General features: G+C 37.2%; 1 protein-coding gene across 1 annotated transcript in view; it reads left to right on the top strand.

Annotated features, from left to right (window-relative positions):
- HEPHL1 (hephaestin like 1) overlaps positions 1 to 19,523 on the top strand; it is an 88,255-nt gene extending 68,732 nt beyond the window's left edge. The window contains exons 16-20 of the mRNA XM_004754506.3: positions 10,001 to 10,223; positions 11,491 to 11,630; positions 16,699 to 16,861; positions 17,319 to 17,390; positions 17,485 to 19,523. Coding sequence (XP_004754563.1) covers positions 10,001 to 10,223; positions 11,491 to 11,630; positions 16,699 to 16,861; positions 17,319 to 17,390; positions 17,485 to 17,684 — 798 coding nt within the window. The 3' untranslated portion in view covers positions 17,685 to 19,523. The remainder of the gene's footprint in view (positions 1 to 10,000; positions 10,224 to 11,490; positions 11,631 to 16,698; positions 16,862 to 17,318; positions 17,391 to 17,484) is intronic.
- Positions 19,524 to 21,046: the final 1,523 nt, after the last annotated feature.

Raw genomic sequence — 21,046 nt, 5'->3', positions numbered from 1 at the left:
TTTCACAGGTAAAAGCAAACATATATTATAGGTAGTAGATTAATCACTTATAAAGTCAGTGTGAAGATTAAAACAGAGAAGTAGCAAAATTGATTATATCTCCAAAATTTAGCCAAAGGAAACACAAATGAAAAAGCTGCAAAATACGAAATCATATACATTATATATGGAAGGCAGTAGAAATATATTTCTTTTAGAATATGTCTGAATTTAAGCAACCATCAACAACATAAACTGCTATGTACATAAGATATCATATATAAATGTAATGGTAACCACAAATAAAAAACCTATAATTGATTTAAAAAATGAAGAGAAAGGAATCCAAACAACACCAAAGAAAGCCATCAAACTATAAGGGACTGTAGTAAGTGGCAAAGAAGATCATTACACAATGATAGAGGAAACAATCCAACAAGAGGATAAAATAAATATTTATGCACTGAACATAGAGTACCTAAATAAATAAAGTAACAGACATAAAAAGAGAAATTGACATAATACAATAAGAGTAGGGGACTCTAGTACCCCACTTACATCGGTGGATAGATCACCCAGACAGAAGATCAACAAGGAAATGGTGGATTTGAACAACAAACACATTAGACCAGCTTGAACTAACAGATATGTACAGAACATTTCAAACCCAAACAGCAGAATACACATTCTTTTCAAGTGCACATGGAACATTCTCCAGGACAGATCACATGTTAGGACACAAAACATGTCTCAATAAATTTAAGAAGATCGAAATCATATCAAGCATCCTTTCTGACCACAACTATATGAAACTAGGAGTCAAGTACAAGAAAAAAATCCTGAAAAGAATGAAATTACATTGAGGCTAAAAATATAATACCAAACAATAAATGAGTTAATCAAGAAGTCAAAGAGGAAATACAAAAAATAAATGGAGACAAATGAAAATGAAGTTACAATGGCCCAAAATCTTTGGGATGCAGCCATAGCAGTTTTAAGAGGGAAGTTTATAGCAATACCTCAAGAAGCAAGAAAAACCTCAAATAATTTAGCCTTACCCCTAAAGGAACTAGAAAAAGAACAATGACCAACATTAGTAGAAGAAAGGAAATAATGCAGATCAGAGTAGAAATAAGTGAACTAGAGACTAAAAGAAAAATAAATAAACAGAAAAGATCAATGAAGCCTGGAGCTGGTTCTTTGAAAAGATTGACAAAATTGATAAACCTTTTGCCAGACATATTAAGAGAAAAAGAGAGAGGACTCAAATAAAATCAGAAATGAAAAAAGAGAAATAACAACTGACATCACAGAGATATAAAAGATTATAGGAGAATATTATGAAAAATTACTGGAAAAATTGGACAACCTAGAAGAAATGGATAAATTCCTAGAAATATATAATCTTCCAAAACTGAATCAGAAAAATAGGAAATTTTAACAGACCAGTTGCTGGCAATGAAATTAAATCTGTAATCAAAACACTCCCAACAAACTAAAGTCTGTGACTTCACATGTGAATTCTATGATACATTTAAATGAGAATTAATATCTATTCTTCTCAAACTATTCCAAAAATATAAGAGGAAGGAAAACTTCCAAACTCATTCTACAAGGTCAGCATTACCCATATATTGTGTACTTTTGATATTAAATTTTTTTTTACTTAAATTTATTATAGTCTGAGCCAGCTTGACTCACATAAAATTTCTTTCCCAAGACTCCCTTCTATAAACCTTCTACAACTTCGTTTTTTACGTCTAAATTTTGTTCTTTGCTCTTCCTCTTCCTTATTCTGAAATAATCAGACTCACTCTAGGACAAGATTACTTTCTTTTCCCTCAATAAAAATGCATCTCCATTTCTCATACCTTCTTTTACCAAAAACACACAGCCTAGTTTCCTTACAAACAGAGTCATTTCCCTTATTGTTTCTAGTAGCTCGAATATATTGAATTTTTAACCATTAATCACCATAATTTCTAGTGAAAATAAAAAAGCAAACAATTGTTAACTGTCTTTTATACTAGCATTCCGTGGTTTGACAAATTTATAAATGCATTTCAAAATTTATAGAAATATATTCTACCTCATAGTAAATTTTTCAATGGAGCATACAACTTGTTTATTAATAAACCCAAATATCTTAAGTTTCTTGTTCATAAGAAGTAAAAAAAGTAAGTAAACCCATGTTCAGTAATTAGAATTTCTGTATTTTATCTGGAAATGATCTAGATATTGAGTTATTATTCATCATTTCATTTCACTTAGCAAAACTCTAAAGTTTTAAGTTATCAGAAAGATGTGAGGAGACTATTTAAGTAGACATACCATAAAATACCACTATTGATTAAAGGTTCACCTAAATATCATCAGCATTTTTCAGAGTTAAAACAAACAGTCCTAAAATGTGTATGGAAACACAAAAGACCCTAAGTAGCCAAAGAATCTTGAAAAAGAAAAACAAAGCTGCCGGTACCACAATTCTGGACTTTGAATACTATTACAAAGCTGTAGTCATCAAGACACCATTGTACTGGCACAAAAAACAGATACATAGATCCATGGAACAGAATAAAAAACCCAGAAATGGATCCAGAACTACAAGGTCAACTAATCTTTGACAAAAAAGGAAAGAGTATCCAGTCGAAAAAAGACAGTCGCTTCAACAAATGGTGTTGAGAAAACTGGACAGCCACATGCAAAAGAATGAAACCTGACCACTTTCTTACATCATACACAAAATTAAATTCAAAAATGGATGAAAGACCTAAATGTGAGACTGGGAACCATCAAAATCCCAGAGAACACAGGCAGCAACCTCTTTGACATCATCCGTAGCAACTTCTTACTAGACAGGTCTCTGGAGGCAAGGGAAACAAAGGCAAAAATGAATTGCTGGGATTTCACCAAGATAAAAAGCTTTGGGGGGTACATGGATGACCTAGTTGGTTAAACATCTGACTCTTGATTTTGGCTCAGGTCATGATCTCAGGATTGTGAGATTGAGTCCCCCCATCAGTCTCCATGCTCAGTGTAGAATCTGCTTGAGATTCTTTCTCTCTCTCTCTTTCTCTCCATCCACCCATCCTCCTACTATCCTAAATAAATAAATAAATAAATAAATAAATAAATAAAATCTTTGTTTTCAAAAAGGCAAAGGAAACAACAGAACTAAAAGACAACCTACAGAATGGGAGAAAATGCAAATTCACATCTCTGATAAAGGGTTAGTACCCAAAATATATAAAAACTTACCTAAACCAACACCCAAAAAACAAATAATCCAGTTAAGAAATGGTCAGAAAACATGAACAGACATTCTTCCACAGAACACATAGAGATGGCCAACAGACACATGGAAAGATACTCCATATCACTCATCATCAGGGAAATACAAATCAAAACAAGGATGAGATACCACCTCTCACCTGTCAGAGTGGCTAAAATCAACAACACAGGAAACCCCAGATTTTGGCAAGGATGCAGAAAAGGGAAATCTTCTTGCACTGTTGGTGGGAATATAAGCTGGTACAGTCATTCTGAAAAACAGTATGGAGGTTCCTCAAAAACTTAAAAATAGAACTACTTTATGATCCAGCAATTGCACTGCTAGCTATTTACTAAAGGATATAAAAATACAGATTCAAAGGGGTGAATGCCATCCAATGTTTATAGGAGCGTGATCAACAATAGCCAAACTATGGAAAAAGTCCAAATGTCCATTGATTAAAGAATGGATAAAGAAGATGTGATGTGTGTGTGTGTGTGTGTGTGTGATGGAATGTTACTTGATCATCAAAAAGAATGAAACCTTGTCATTTATAATGACATGGCTGGAGCTAGAGAACATTATGCTAAGGGAAAAAAGTCAGTCGGAGAAAGACAAATACCTATGATTTCACTCAGATGTGGAACTTAAGAAACAAAATAGGTGAGCATAAGGGAAGGGGGGAAAGAGAGAGAAGGAAGCAAACCATAAGAGACTCTTAATGATAGAGAACAAACTGAAAGTTAATGGAGGGGAGCAGAGGAAATGGGCAAATAGGTAATGGGTATGAAGGAGGGCACTTGTTGTGATGAGTACTGGGTGTTATATATAAGTAATGAATCCCTGAATTCTGCTCCCGAAATAATATTACACTATATGTTAACTAACTAGAATTTAAATAAAAACTTCAAACATTAAGAAAAGTTCACCTGAAAACTCTAACTCCAGTTACATCTATTAAATTCACTTGTTTTTTAACTTATGAAAATTTCATCATACAAATTATTTTTCTTGTTAACAAAATTCTTAACAGAGGTAATGTAGACTTATTTAATTAATAAACCCAGGTAGAATAAAATTTGCAAGTCTGCATTATTGAATGCTAATAATTCTAAAGACATGTACATTTTAATTAAGCTATCAGACTTAATTAGCTTTAATACTGAATACTTTTCCCGATCACATGAACCCAGAAAGCATTTGGGTTAATTTCTATTATATTTTCGAGAATTTTATAAATACTTAATTCATTTAAGTATTTAATTTTTTTAAGTCAATTAGAGCGCTTTTACAAAATCATTTTGGCAATACTATCTAACACACACACACACGCACACACACACACACACAGATATAAACAGATCTTATAGATTCTGTTCTAAAATGTTGCCATGAATCAAGCACAATAATACAAAATCCAGTAGTTATAAAAGAAGTTAGATCTAATTGTGTTACTGATAGATGGAAGAAGTTAAGTTTATGTATTAAGATGGTCAAAGCTTTTTATTACTATTTGTGGAGAAGATGTGATTTTTCATTTGCCCAAGTTCCAAAGAAACTCCCCAACTCCTTGTTTTTCTTCTGATAAGAATTACCTCCATGAAGTTTGTATTAAGAGATGACTAGAAAAGAGTTCCTGGAGAACACCAGGTAGAATATTTCCAGTCTCAAAGGCACAGGGAAAGAATGCCAGAACTGGCCAGAACTATTTCCTGAGGCCAGAATTTTTACAGTATTTGCAAGCTTTTTGTAATAAATAGATGAGGTTTGGGGGATTAGTAAATTGGTAATAGGTGGATTTTGAATTGTTTCTAGAGCTGCATTTTGGTTTTGTCAAGATTTGTGAAATAAGGGTAGTTGCTTTAATTCCTCAAAGAATTGGGTTGCAGCCTAAATGATATCAAGGGGCTGATGTACCCACCTAACCTCATTATTTTCAATTTGGCTTTTTAAAAATATATGTCAGGAGAGGATTTCCAGATAAGATGAAAATCAGAAGATTTCTATGGATTTAGAACTGTTTTTCTCTGGAATGTTTTAGTAAATCCTTCTACAAATGCTTGAGATGTTTTCCTTTCCCTCTGGATACATCATTTCATTTTTGCCAGGCAATCTAAAATAATTTCTGTCAGGGTCTCATTATCAGCTTCCAATCTGGTCAACTTCTTGCCACAAAACTACTTTAAAAATTCTTGTAAATATCTTGTCGCCTTTCATCCAGGAAAATATTTCTTGCAGTACTGAATACTCCTTGTATAGAAAAGCAGTCCCTGAAGAGGGTAAAAGATACTAATTTCCCAAGATCCGAAGTCACGCGCAAAGATAGACAAGAGAAAGAAATGGAAACCTGCATGTCCCAGACAGGCAGAAAGCCAAGTCAAGCTCTTAGGACATAAAAGAAACAGGAAGGCAATAGTTGTCTCTAGGAGAGAAATGATCAATAACCAACAGGTATGAATTTGGAAAGGAAAGGACAATGTGAAGTTTTATTTTCCTTTCTTAACTGGACACTACGGACAGATGTTCAGGAGACCTGACTCTTGGTAAGAATTCTTACCCTTTTCTGACTTTTGCCAGTTTTCTCAGGATCCCCACTTTAGGCTCCACTGTCTATTAGGATTTGGCAAGGTTTTTCATTCATTTTAATTTTAGTTTCCCCTGGGCTTTTTAAGGGAATAATGTAACAGTTTACCAAAAAAATCTGTCAGGGTCTTATCAACTCTGGGGAGGGGCATTATGAGGGACTCTTCTTTGTAGGTAAATATGGGGACATTTGAGTGGATATTGAAGAATTTGCACAAAACCTATGAGAATGGTTTTCCTCCTTATGTCTCAGTTGATTACAAATGAGGCATCAATTTCTGGGCCGGTGTTTTGATGATGGACTCCAAGGAGCATGTAATGAAGAAGTCCTAAGTATTGTTTCAGATACCTTTTGCATCTTTAATTTTTCATTAGACTTTTGCATTTGATCTTAGCCAAAAGGCCGAGAAACGATCATTAGACTTTTGCAAAGACACTTTGCATGAAGTTATTTTGGAATCTTAAAGCCTTTTGGAAGCTTTTACATTCCAGTTAAAATAGGTATCCCATTCTCTCTGCTTGATTTGGAAACCCTTGTTTGTAAGTGTACTTCTTAAATCAACGATCTTGTCTCATTGGAACGTTCCCCATGATGGCCATTGTAATTCTAGGTTGTCTTTAGTTAGATTTTGCCATTTTAGCAGTATATATAGCTTCTGGGGCTGTAGTTCCAAGACATAAAATAAGTAGATGTTCCAGAAGGTGGTATGCTCAACTCTTTGAAATTTGAGGGTCTCTCTCTCTCTCTTTCTTTTTTTTCAGCTATGCCTTTGGGTCTCTTGGAGTCAAACTAATACCCAAGGGGGCTGTGCCACTGGGTTGGGGATTATGTGGTATTTTACACTGTGCCTTGTTATTTGGACATTTTCTTGAGGTTTATGAATGACTGAGTGTCAATCTAACCTGTTCCGTGACCAACTTATTCTACCACAAGAGTCTTTAGGGTTTAGTAGCAGATGCTCTAACAGCTTTTAAGTGCTCAATCCATGCCCACCAATTTTGTAGCTTTTAGCTTCCGAGATTCCATTAGCAATAGCCTTTATCTATACAAAACAAGTAAAACAAAATTCTCTTTTGGACCCAGCCCAGCTTTCAAGTTAGATCCACTTCAACTCCAACCAGTAATGACCAGCAGTTCCCAATAGAGAATTTGGGGACTGAACCAAGGGCTGGGGATTCCAGTCCAATGGAGAACTGTGGAAAGCTAATTAGAGTGGGAGCTTGACACAAAGAGAGTAGAGCTCAGAACCACGTAGAACTTGTCCACAGCCCTCAGAAATGGTAAGAAAGAGAATTCAGAGGGTCTTCAGGTATCATGCCTGTTTCTCACTGTTCCTGAAAGCCATCAGGAGTGTTCTTTGGATTCCATCACTGCTACCAATTCTCTTAAAAAACAAAACTCAACTGAGTACACTCTAGAGTCCTACAGGCTTTATTCAATAACTTATGAATCAAGGAGCCTCCTACCTAACAGATAGATCAGAGTTCCAAAGAGCTGCACAGAATGAAAAACTTTCATAGGAAGAAAGGGATGGGATAAGGAAGTTACTAGTGAAAAATGGATTATTTGTGGCAAGGTCACCTTCCTTTAGGGGATGGCAGATGTCTAAGAAGCAGATTACCTCATTGGTCATGACCAGGTAACTCCAGATTAAGACTCCACTCCGGGGAGAGGTTGAAATGGTAATTAAGTTAGGTATTAAATCTCAGTTTGGTGATGTGGGCTTTGCATAAGTGACTCCATTTGGAGTCTATTATCTCTTTGTAAACAGTAGTTATTACAGAAACAGTATGGCCAGCAAAGTAAAAAAAAAAATATTTTCTATCTGATGCTTTACCAAAAAAAAGTTTGCCAACCCTCAATCTAAAGTATGGGTTAAAAAAAAAATCAACAAATAAAATCCCCATGTGTCAGTTACCAAATTTAGAACTTACACTACATCAAAAATTAATGATCTACTACATATTGACTAACTGATCATAATAATAATAATAAAATAATTTACAAGGTAGCTGGAAGCAAAAGAGGATATGTAAATAGATAATCATAAAATAAAAATATATTTTAATGTAATTTATATCACGGTTTTTGATGTGAGAAATCTATCATTTGTAAAGGTATTGCCATTGCTATTGGACTTGGAAAAGAAAGCACACTCCAAACATAACTGAAACTGCAAACTAGTTGAATAATAAGTAGATTAACTTTACTTAGCAATTCAAGATTCTGAAATTCTGAATTCAAGTCAGATATGTGTATATAAAACAACTAGTCTCTAATTACATGTCATAAATCAAAATCCAAACTAAAATCATATCTGATATATAATGTAAGCATTGTCTATTATTTTTAAGAGGAGAAAGGATTATCTAAACTTATATTTTAGATGCTGTACTAACATCCCTGAGTTGTATTGGACAGTGCAAGAGTTCAGGAGAGAAATACAAGACACCTGAAAAAATAAAATTACATATTGGAATTATGGGAAACCCACATTTGTTTATTCCTTTTTGCTTCCCAATAAATATTTATTGAGCACTTGTGATATGTGAATGGTCCTACCAATTTTTATGAAGGATGCAAATATTCCTGTCTTGAAAGAATTTATCATCTTTGGGGAAAATAATACATGTGCACACCCATAATTATAATACAACTTGGAGTCTGGTGAGTTCAGTAGGAATACAGGGCTATAGAGGGAGCATTAGAAAGAGAGTCTAAGAAGAAAGAACATTATGAGTAAAGCTGAAAATAGGAAAATAGAAGGAGTGTTTGGGAAATGTTCAGCATCCTACTGGCCACCATCTAAGGTACAAAAGGAAAGTAGTTTGGGGGAACTTAAGGTAGAAAAATCCACTGGGGGAGCACATGAGGACCTTAAGGACCTGTCGAGGGTTTGTATTTATCCAGCAGGAATATCACTGGAAAAACACTGAAGACTGCTAGATATGGGAGTGATGAGATTGACCTGATGATAGTCAAAAAGGATAGGCTGGATGCGAGGTGAGCCAGAGACCAGAGAGGACCCAATTTCTAGTCCAGGGTGAGGGATTAAGATCCAACACTAGAACCATGGTGGATGGAATGGGAAAAAAGTCACAGAATGGAGAGGTATTGTGAAGGTAAAAGAAATGTAAGATTTGACAGTAAACGAGATGGGACAAAGTGAGGAAGAAAAAAGAATTAAACACTGAAATCGTTTCCTGACCTAAACAACAGGAAACAACAGGAAACAGCATAGTACTATCAACAGAAATACAACTGTTTATATTATAAACAACTGAAGTTATAATACAACTTGGAGTCTGGTGAGTTCAGTAGGAATACGGGGCTATAGAGGGAGCATTAGAAAGAGAGTCTAAGAAGAAAGAACATTATGAGTAAAGCTGAAAATAGGAAAATAGAAGGTGAACTGAACTCCTCTCAGTTCGGGAGAAGGAAGTGTTTTGAGGGAAATAATAAAACCCACTTTAAAAATGCTCAGTGGATTGAACTGTTGCTGGAAGCACATCCAGATGGAATATCTAAATAGGCAATTGGAAATGTGGGAGTTTTCCTCCCAAAGGAAACGTAGGGCTGAACAATTTGCCATGGTGGTCATGCATGGTCCCAAATAATTTTCTAATTACCCATAGAAAGTGGAATATAAGACCTGTATATAGTTCTATAGTCTCACTTGGAAAGTGAACAGGAAAATAGAAATAAGCATTCAGTTATTCAACAAATATTTGTTGAACATCTTTTAGGTACTAATCACTGGACTATGCTCTGGTGACTCAGTGATGAGGGAGGGACACCAATTCAGCCCTCAAAGAGGTTGCCGTAGCTCATTTTAAGGAACATTCCCACATCTTCAGGGCTTCTTAATTATTTTGTGGTAGGGGACTGGGTGGCACAGTAGATTAGGTGGCTAACTCTTGGTTTCCACGCAGGTTGTGATCTCAGTGTCGTGAGATCGAGCCCCATATGGGGCTCCACACCCAGCATGGAGTCTGCTTGAAGTTCTCTCTCTTCCTCTGCCTCTCCCTTCACAAATTAATAAATAAATCTTCAAAAAAATAATTATTTTGTAGTCAACAGTCTTTTCACAGTGGCCTTCCTACTAACTTAATCTGTCTTGTTAAATTATTTAAAGGCTCCTCTAATTCAGTTTATTTTTCTTTCAGGATACATATAGCGGTTTGATGGGTCCTCTGATTATTTGCAGAGAAGGAGTGTTGAATGAAAAGGGAAGAAGAAGTGATGTTGATTATGAATTCGTTCTCTTGTTTTTGGTATTTAATGAGAATGAATCCTGGTATCTGGATGACAATATTAAGAAGTATCTCAATAAAGATCCACGACATTTTAAGCGCACTGATGATTTTGAGGAGAGCAACAGAATGCATGGTATATCAGAGGTTTAAAAAGAAGACCCTTGTTGATATAAGCTTATAGAAATTCCTATAACTGTAGTAGGTCCCCAACCTCTTTCTCTGAACCATTCTCCATTCCCAGGGGCACGTGGACTAGAGAAACTCCTTTAGACCTTTCCTTCAGAGAGAATGAACTAATCCATTGATTGGCTACCAGCAAGGTCAAGTGCAACTTTGGATCAATTATGTAGGGTGCTCTATCTCAGAACTCTGGGATCCCTAAACTGTAAAATTGTAAAGTAATTCCTAAAAAATGAATTATCACTTATGGGTGATATATAAGAATACATCATAACATCAAGCTAATCAAATTTAAGGGCCTGGTTACACTGACTCAGGAACATGAGTTCCAAATTTCTCTTTTAATGTGTCTATGCTATTTATTTAATTCTATGTACTTTAAGGTAGTTTTTTTTTTAAGTGAGAGTAATATGTTTTAATTGACACATTTGTACTATCATACCAAGATACTTCTGACCAAAATATACAAAAAGATAGGCCTTGCCCAAGGTCACAAAGCTTATATTGCTAACATTGATTAGAATATGCAGGCTGATTTCTGATTCAGCTACTTCTTCCCCTATAATTTTGCATCCCTTCCCCCAAAGTTTCTGAGTATGCTATTTTTAATAAATATAACTCATTTGCCTTGGCACAATGCACAGAATAAAAATTTAGTAGAAAGCAGAGGGAGAGTCCCCATCATGTCAACCCAGCTGGAGTTTGCTTTGGTCATTGTGAGGGCGTGGCTCAGTCCGTGTGAAGCTTTCCTCCTTTTGGCAATTCAGTCATGCTTAGGAACTTGCCCCAAACTAGTTCTCAGAAAGCAAAGCGTTAAGGGAATAGCTTCTACGTCATTTAACTTTGACTTATAGGACCTTGATTCTCTGTGCTTTAGTTCACTCATCTATAGAATGGTATAAATAAGGGCTGCTTCAGAAATAAGCCTGTAACCCACTCTATAAAGAGAATGTGCCAAACCAGCAAGCACACAGACAACACCCTGCTACCCAAGACGTAGCTTTTGAAAATAAACTGTGACCTCTCTTTTCCGGCTCTCTTTTGTAAGGATTTCTTCATAACCTGGCTTTTGGGTCTAGAATGGTGGGAACGTTGGTGTGAGTATGATGGTTATGTGTTTATTAGGCAGATGAAAATATGGGTAACTTAAAGATCTTGAACCATTTCTAAAACCAGATTAAGTAATGACCACTAATCAAAGACTGTTTTCATCTTCTTAGCTATCAATGGAAAGATTTTTGGGAATCTCCATGGCCTTATCATGAATGAAGATACGATGACAAACTGGTATCTGTTGGGAATGGGAAGTGAAGTGGACATACATACCATCCATTATCATGCTGAGAGCTTTCTTTTCAAAGTAAGTATTAGAAATATGCTTTGGGGAAGACTTTTTGAACTCAAAGAGTCAATGTATGTTCACTGTGAATAAAAATGACTTGTGAGGGTCGTATTAGAAAATGGAACAGAATAACGTGATTATACCCACCCCCCCGGTAGGTATTTCTTAATATGTGTATATATTTTGTTGTGCTTATGAGAAACTCTCCAAGCTTCAGAGGGGAGTTTTCTCATCAGTTGTATGGGGATAATTTTTACCACTCTGGATGATGCTGTTAATACTACATATAAAAGCCACGGTAGTAGTCTGTTACTTATCCTTAACCTTCCCCCTTTTCTTTTACTTTCTTTTTATTTCCTTTGTTTTCTATGTCATTTGCTAACAGAAAAGCCCTATCCAGTAGATACTTCAAGCTGGCTCCAAAACTTTATCTTGTCTTTTTTTTTTTCCGGCGCAGCTGAGCTGGGCTGGACCATGTGTGGTCTGCCTGTGTAGCATCAAGCTGTTCCACCTTGGTGGCACTCACTGTACAGAATCACCCCGGGGGTGCTGTTTAAGGAAGAGACTGCCAGGCCCCACCCCTGTCCTGAGGAATCAGCATACCATGAATAAGATCTAAATAGGCCATCATCCTGGGGTGCCTGGGTGGCTTAGTCAATTAAGAGTTTGACTTCAGCCTAGATCATGATATTGGGGTCCTGATATCAAGCCCTGCTTCTGGCTCTGTGCTCAGCGGGGAATCTGCTTGTCCTTCCCCTTCTGCCTCTGCACCTCCTGCTGCTCATTCTCTCACTCTTGAAAATAAATAAATCAAATCTTTAAATAAATAAATAAATAAATAGGCCATGGTCCCAAGAGCTTAGTGAAGTCTATAGGGAGAAAGAATAGAAAAGAATGATTACATCTAAAACGTGGAAGAACCTGCATTGGTCCTTTTGTGGTTAAACAGCAATAAATAGTAACTTTAACAAACGCCTAATATTTCCCCTCTGTGTATTTATTTAACATAGTTAAGACACCAAATATTAGTCTACAATGACTACAGTTTACATATTAAATGGCTGTGCTGCTTTTCAGAACTTGCCTTTTTCAATTCACATCTTTAAAAATACATTAAAAATTTATAAAATTTAATAAAACTATAAAAATCATTCTATATGCCTATACAGTTATTTTGTACACATATAAACTTCAAAAATTTAAGTACAATTGCCATTGAGCAAAAGCCCCTTAATTTAGTGTACGGTTCTATTTGGGGCAGCACATACGATAGCGTAATCAATACTGATTAACATCCTCATTACCGGGACGCCTGGGTGGCTCAGTTGGTTGGACGACTGCCTTCGGCTCAGGTCATGATCCTGGAGTCCTGGGATCGAGTCCCGCATCAGGCTCCCAGCTCTATGGGGAGTCTGCTTCTCTCTCTGACCTTCTCCTTGTTCATGCTCTCTCTCACTGTCTCTCTCTCAAGTAAATAAATAAAATCTTAAAAAAAAAAAAAATCCTCATTACCTCCTTAAATGTCCTTGTTGCACTTTCTAGAGGAAGGTACTTTCTCATGCTTAATCTTTGGCAGCCACTGATCTACTTTCTGTCTCTGTAGTTTTGCCTTTCCTGAAATGTCAAATCTATGGAATCACACCATCTACAGCATTTTGAAACTGGCTCATTTCACTTAGGATACACGTTTGAACTGCGTCCATCCTGCGTGTTATCAGTACTTTGTCCTGTTCGATTGTTGAGCAGTATTCCAAGGTGTGAATACACTGCAGTTTGTTAATCCACTTTCCCATTGAGGGGCATTTGGCTTCTTTCTGGGTTTTAGTTATCACAAATAAAGTCATTGTTTCCCCTCCCTTTCCCTATGATCCTCTGCACTATTTCTTATATTCCACATATGAGTGAAACCACAAGATAACTGTCTTTCTCTGATTGACTTACTTCACTTACCATAATACCCTCCAGCTCCAACCATGTCGATGTAAATGGTAGGTAGTCATCCTTTCTGATGGCTGGGTAATATTACATTGTATGTACAAAACACATCTTCTTTATCCATTCATCTGCTGAAAGACGTCTCAGCTCCTTCCACAGTTTGGCTTTTATGGACATTGCTACTATGAACATTGGGATGCAGATGCCCCTTCTTTTCACTTCATCTGTATCTTTAGGGTAAATAACCAGTAGTGCAATTGCTGGGTCATGGGGTGGCTCTATTTTCAACTTTTTGAGGAACCTCCATACTGTTCTCCGGAGTGGCTGTACCAGCTTGCATTCCCACCAACAATGAAAGAGTGTTCCCCTTCCTCCACATCCTTGCCAACATTTGTTTTTCCTGTCTTGTTAATTTTAGCCCTTCTAACTGGTGTAAGGTGGCATCTCATTGTAGTTTTAATTTGTATTTCCCTGATGACAAGTAATATGGAACATTTTTTTCATGTGTCTGTTGTCCATTTGTATTTCTTCTTTGAAGAAGTGTCTGCTCATGTATTCTGCCAATTTTTTGACTGGATTATCTACTTTTTGGGCATTGAGTTTGAGTTCTTCATAGATCTTGGATACCAGCCCTTTGTTTGTTATGTCATTTGCAAATATCTTCTCCCATTCTCTAGGTTGTTGACTGTTTCCTTTGCCTTGCAGAAGTTTTTTATCTTTATGAAGTCCTAATAGTTCATTTTTTGCCTTTGTTTCCCTTGCCTTTAGAGATGTGTCTTGCAAGAAGTTGCTGTGGCCAAGGTCGAAGAGGTTACTGCCTGTGTTCTCCTCTAGGATTTTGATTGATTCCTGTCTCACATTTAGGTCTTTCACCCATTTTGAGTTTATCTTTGTGAATGGTGTAAGAGAATGGTCCAGTCTCATTCTTCTGCATGCAGCTGTCCAATTTTCCCAGCACCATTTATTGAAGAGACTGTCTTTTTTCCATCAGACATTCTTTCCTACTTTGTTGAAGACTAGTTAACCATAGAGTTGAGGATCCATTTCTGGAATCTCTATTCTGTTCTATTGATCTATGTGTCTGTTTTTGTGACAGTACCATCCTGTCTTGATGTTCACAGCCTTGTAATATGCTTGAAGTCAGGCACTGTGTGGGCCCCCAGCTTTGGTTTTCTTTTTCAACATTCCCCTAGATATTCAGAGTCTTTTCTGGTTCCATGCAAATTTTAGGATTGTTTGTTTCAGCTCTGTGAAAAATGTTGATGGTATTTGGATTTGATTGCATTGAATGTGTAGATTGATCTGGGCAGTATAGATATTTTAACAATGTTTATTCTTCCAATCCATGAGCATGGAATGTTTTTTCCATCTCAGCATACAGATCTTGAATATATTTTGTTGGATTATTACCTAAGCAATAACATGGGTTTTGGTGATAGTATAAGTTGCATTGTCTCTATTTCAATTTCTAATTTTTAATTACCAATATTAGAAGTATAATTGATTTTTGTATAATTGATCATGTATCCTACAACTTTGCTAAAATGTTCTAGTAGATTTTTTGTAGATTTTGGGGTGATGGTTTCTTACATAGACAATCTTCTTTTCTGTAAATTGGGATGGTTTTATTTCTTTATTCAATCTGTAAGCCTTTTATTTCTTGTCTTGCCTTATTGCATTGGCTAGGACCTCAAATGTTGAATCTAAATGGTGAAAGGAAATATCCTCACCTTAGTCTTGGTGGGGGGGTGGAGGAAGTACTCAGTTACTCATCACTGAATATAAAGTTTGCTTTAGGGTTTTTGTAGTTCCTATTAATAAGTGAAAGGAGGTTTTTTCTTTTTTCCTATTCTTAGTTTGCTGATAGTTTTTATCATAAACAGATGTTAAATTCTATCAAATGTGTTTTCTGCATCTATTGAGATGATCACATTTTTCTTCTTTAGTTTGTGGATGATTTTCTTTAGTATATTTGTCATTGACATAGATTAATTTTCAAATATCGAACCAGTATTCAACCTCAGGATCAGTCATGCTTTGTCACAATGCATTATCTTTTGTATATATTGTTGGATTCATGCTAGTATTTTTTAAAGATTTTACACTTATGTTCATGAAAAATATTCATTATAGCTTTCTCTTCTCATATAGTATTAGGATAATGTATAGGTAAAGTACTAAGGCGTCAGGGTAATGCTGGCCTCATGAGTTGGAAGTGGTCTGTCCTCTTCTATTTTCCAGTAGGATTTGTTTAGTACTTATACTATTTCTTCTTTAAATGTTCGTAGAACTTGCCAATGAAGCCATCTGGACCCGGAGTTTTAATTTATTAGAAAGTTTTAATATAATTCCAGTTTCTTTAATAGATAATATGAACAGTGAACCTAGGTAATTTTCATCTTAAGGAATTTGTCCATACCATACAAGTTGTAGAATTCACAGATAGTTATTCATAATATTCCTTTATTATGCTTTCCAGTGCCTGGAAGGTCTTAGCGACATCCCCTCTTTTGTTCCTAATATTTGTAATATGTGCCTTTTTTTTTCTTGGTCAGTTTGTCCAGGGGGTTGCATTAGTTATTGTTTTATAACAAATTACCCCAAAACTTAGTGTCCTAAAACAACAAATGCTAACTCACAGTTTTTCTGGGTCAGAAATCTGGGAGTAGTTTAGCTAGTCAGTCGTGACCCAGCATTTCTCATGAGGCTGTAATCAAGATGTCAGCTGGAGCAGTAGTTGTCAGGTTTGACTGGGATTGGAGAATCCACATCCAAACTCACTCATGGGGCTACTGACTGAAAGCTTCATTTCTTCACCACATGGGTATGCCATGGGAGCGGACTTCCCCCAGGGTGAGTGATCCAAGAGAAGAGAGCAACAGAGAGAGTCTAAGTCTTTTAGAAGTAGAATGCCATCACTTCTTCCACATGCTATTGCTCTCACAGACCAACTTTCATACAATATAGAAGGGGACTACAAAGGTTATAAACAGCAGGAGGCAGGGATCATTGGGGGCATTGTGGAGGATGGTATCACATCTTATGACCTGTTCAAAGAATCAGTTTTTGTTTTCTTTGATTTATCTCTATTATTTTTCTATTCTCCATTTTATTGATTCCTGCTCTTATCTTTATTACCTTCTTTCTGCAGATAGATAAATCTTATCGAGGAGATGTGTATGATCTCTTTCCTGGGACATTCCAAACCATTGAGTTGTTTGCTGATCACCCAGGGACATGGTTGTTACACTGTCACGTGTCTGACCACATCCATGCTGGCATGGAGACAACCTACACAGTCCTTCGGAACATAGGTACTGCTTTCTATCAGGGATGATGTACTAGGCTTCCTGTAGGCCCTGAAAATAGGAGACTTAAGAGCCCCCTAGGGCTCAGAGTCAAGTAAGAGAGACAGACATATAAACAGTAACTATTATAGAATATGATATGTGCCAACATAGAATGCAGAGTACAGGGCTCTGTGGAGATAATGGAGATAATGGTTAACAACGTAGGGACATGAGCAAATATTCTAGAAGCTATAATGCTTCATATGGATTTTAATGGGTGAGCAGAAGCTTGAAAGGTAGATGGGGTAAGGACAGTGTGTGTGTAGGTATGTAAAATAGTAAGAACTTAAGAAAGCCCTGCAGATACAAACAGAATAAAGTCCTCCTTGGTAAAATGGCATAACCCTTGAAATAACTCATGTCATGAAAAGAATCTACTTTTGTTGTTTATAAAACAATCAATTTTGTCATCTTCATCTAGACAACAGGATCCCTTACTCCACGAAATCTCCATCTGGAGGAGCATCCCACCCAGCCACAGTGCCCCCCAATGGTAATGATACCCTCCCTGAATCCCTCATGCCAATGGTCAGCATTCACTCTCTAGGGAAGGGCGGAGGACTGACACCTCACTTTTCTTTTCACAGAACCTGGCAAGGAGCAGCTTTATTTCTTTGGCAAGAATCTGGGTCCTAGGGGAGCCAAAGCAGCCTTGGTCATCCTCTTCATCCTTGGACTCCTCCTCCTGATCTCCACAGTGATTCTCTCCCTCAGACTGCGGTCGGCAAGGAAGCAGGTCGCATACCGGGAAGTCCAGTCCTGTGCACTCCCCACGGATGCTCTGTGAACCAGCTGGTCGTCCTCAGCAGGGAAACTGGACAAGGCATCGTTCATTAAGACAGGTTTACATTATATCTTGGATCAGGCTTTGATCCTCCAGAACACAATCATAGCAATTTGCTTTTACTTATTTATTTTTTTAATGGGCTGTGAATAATCCTCAGGTATAAAATACAGAAAGAAGAACAGGTGTGACTGAGAAAACACAGTCTGTTCTCTGAAAGAATTTGCTGAAGTGGGACAACCCTCTGAAAGATATCTTTATTTTCCTTTTTTTTTTTTTTTTAGATTAGACGGTGCTTCCTCAGCTAACCATCCAAGTTTCTAGATGGACGACTTTGGGAGTTATACTGCTTCAGGCACCTAAGTGGAATGGCACTGATTTTTCAACACTATATAATGTTATATAAGATATTTCCCTTAGTCATTTCAGGGAAAATAACTTCTTGAGGAGTTCATGAAAATGTCTAAACCACTATCTGCTGATAGAATTTGACCAAATGAAGCTTTTGGAGGCCTTAGCCAGATCTCCTGGCCTTTTCCACTTTAATATAAATAGCCTGTGCTCTGTTTGCTACAGAAGGCAAAATTATCAGCATTTAAAAAAAAAAATTGCTGCTGTTTTTATGCAAACCTGCAGAGATACTTTGATGTTTACAACTCAAGTCATGTTATATGTTTTTACAAAGTTTCCATGGCAACAGGGTTTTTTTTGGCCCCCCCCCCCCAAATCATCCAGAGAATTTGTTTTGTATTTCAGAATGTGGAGGGCCAGAAGTTCTACAAGAGAAGCATAGGATCTCCCACTATGAAGCAGAGACTTCCTAAAGTTTAGTAGGAGCTCCTGCGTGGGAGGGAAGCTTTACAGAAGGCAAATCTGGACTTGAGCCTTGAGTCTGATTTTTTTATTCACCTAGTGGATCTTTCAAAGTCTGCATCTTCTAGGAAATAAAAACAGTCTCACCATGTGAGCAACACCAGGAGGAAGTCATCAGTGCAGCTGACTGGTAGGGAGAAGAACTCTCACAAAATTCTTGATTCCATGCCTTTTAAAGACAGCCCTTTGGGGGAGGAGGAAAAAAAAAAACAGAAAAGAAAAGGCTAGAAAAAAGAGAGTCCCAGTTATAAGGTTTTAAATCATTAAATTGGTTTTGAAGACATGCATTACAGTTTTCAAGGCTCAAATGCAAAAATAAATTACCAGACAATTAAACTCAACCCATTACAAGGTGATCCACACTCTCTGTATACATGCCTAAACGTTAGGTTAAGATTGATAAAAGCAACTTTGCTTATTACTAGACTGAGAAATTGCCCTTAACTCAGGGCCAGATGCCCTGCGATGCCAATGTCAATGCCAGATGAATGATATCGGTACATTTGCCTTAGCAGATCATTTGGCTGTCCAGGTGAACAAGTAGAACCTAAAAAAATAACTCTGGTGGAGGGACATTTCCTACTTTCTCATCTTCATCTTGGTGAGGGAAAATGGGTAATTTGATAGAAGTTATAGTCTTACATGAAACAGGATGCGGATGCTAATAGTTCTGTTCTTGGTTGGCTTGAACGTCATATCCAACAGTGTACCCAAAGGATTCTGAATTCCAGCCTGCTAACCACTGACAATGTGATTTTGTAGTATGTGTTCTACGGTTTTCATACGTGTGTAGGCTGTATAATTTCATAGTGATAATTATATTAAATGCCTTATTTATAACTCACCTAGATAACAAATTATTTAGTTTTTTCCCCTTTTCTCTTAGTCTATTTTTTTAATGAAAATGAAGCCATAAAGTAGTTTGATCACACACCATTTCTCTTTTTAATAAAGTTTCACAGATTATGAGATGGCTACGTGCATTTTTTTTTTCTTTTTTTACTATTACCTGATCATTAGAAGTGGGGCACGGTTGGTTAAAGGAGAATAGTCTTTTAGATATTCAGCAATTCTCCTTGTTATACCTGCTAAGGGAAATGAAACAGAATAACAATATGTCTCCCAAAGAATAGGACTATCCGCAAACATTGTTTCCTCTGACTCAGCCCTTGAGACAACCAATTACAATTAGATACATCTCCAGTAACAATGAAGAAGTATCCCTGCTCTCACCAGGGCAGGTCTCTTCCTTAGCTCTGGACTTATACCTTCTTGGCTCTCTCAAGAACTTCATTCCCTCAGTGTTCAGCTTTTTCTACTGCATGAAGTCATCGGCAACACCCACTATTAAAAGACAGAGGGCTGCTCTCCTTAATTTCATAACCCTTTCTAGCCCAGTTTCTCTGTTCCCTTCATAGCAGAACTTTTTGCCTGCACCACCTCACCTCATGAATTCCTCAACCCATTCCAGTGACTTCCAACTCAGTGTGACTTGCTCCCACCTCACATTTTGCTGTTGTCAAAATCAACAACCACGAGGCCATTTCTAATGGCTTCCTCACTTTGATCTCACGCAACCTGTCCATAACAACTGATGGCTCCTTCTTTCAAAAATACCCCATGGTCCCCTGGCTCATCACCATGACCTCTTGCCAGCCTTCCTTCTTCCTTCAGCTCTCCCTTCTCAGTCTCTTGCTTATTCCTTCTCTCCCATCTAACTTAAGTGTTGGCATGCCTCAGGGCTTGCTACTGGGCCGTCTTCTCTCTTTTGCCCTCAGGGTTAGGCTTAATAATGTCCCCCAAAGATTTTGTGTCCTCATCCTTGAACCTGTGTTATTTTATATGGTTAAAAAGGACTATGCAGTGAAGTGAAGGATCCTGAGACAGACTACTCAGGTTGTCCATAAATAAAAGTCACAGCACCCTTCTAAGAGAGGCAAACGGAGGTTTGTCTATGGAAGAAGGCCATGTGACAACTGAAGAAGGACACTGTGCCGTGGCTTTGGAGTTGGAGGAAGGGGCCACAAGCCAAGAAATGCTACTGTAAAACCTGGGAAAAGCAAGGGAACAGATTCTCCTTCAGAGCCTTCAGAGGGAGCTTGGCCCTGCCGGCATCTTGTATTCCAGTAAATATGATTTTGGAGAGAATACATGAAAGCCATCAAGTTTGTGGTCATTTTTTACAGCCCTCTCCATATGTTATTTCATCCATTTCACTTTTAATTATATCCAAATTGTTTACCTTGGTCTGGGACCCAGCCTGATTTGGCCAATGCATACCTCTCCAACTTGATCTCCAACTCTTCCCTGCTCTAGCTTTGATCAGTTCTTGTGTCCTGCTAGTTCTTTTCTGCCTCAGGACCTTTGCACACACTGCTTTCTGTGGCTGGAGTACTCTTCCTCTCCAGCACTCTCATCCCTCTATCTACCTTTCTTGGCGATCTTTGAGCTCCCCAGTCTTTCCTCTGTTATTTCCCAGAGTCACTGTTTTC

This window comes from Mustela putorius, unplaced genomic scaffold (assembly GCF_011764305.1).
Source record: "Mustela putorius furo isolate JIRA1106 unplaced genomic scaffold, ASM1176430v1.1 tig00001069_pilon_pilon_pilon, whole genome shotgun sequence".
Classification (NCBI taxonomy): Eukaryota; Metazoa; Chordata; class Mammalia; order Carnivora; family Mustelidae; genus Mustela; species Mustela putorius.
The sequence above is the reverse complement of the archived record's forward strand: the minus strand, read 5'-3'. Positions and strand labels throughout refer to the sequence as shown.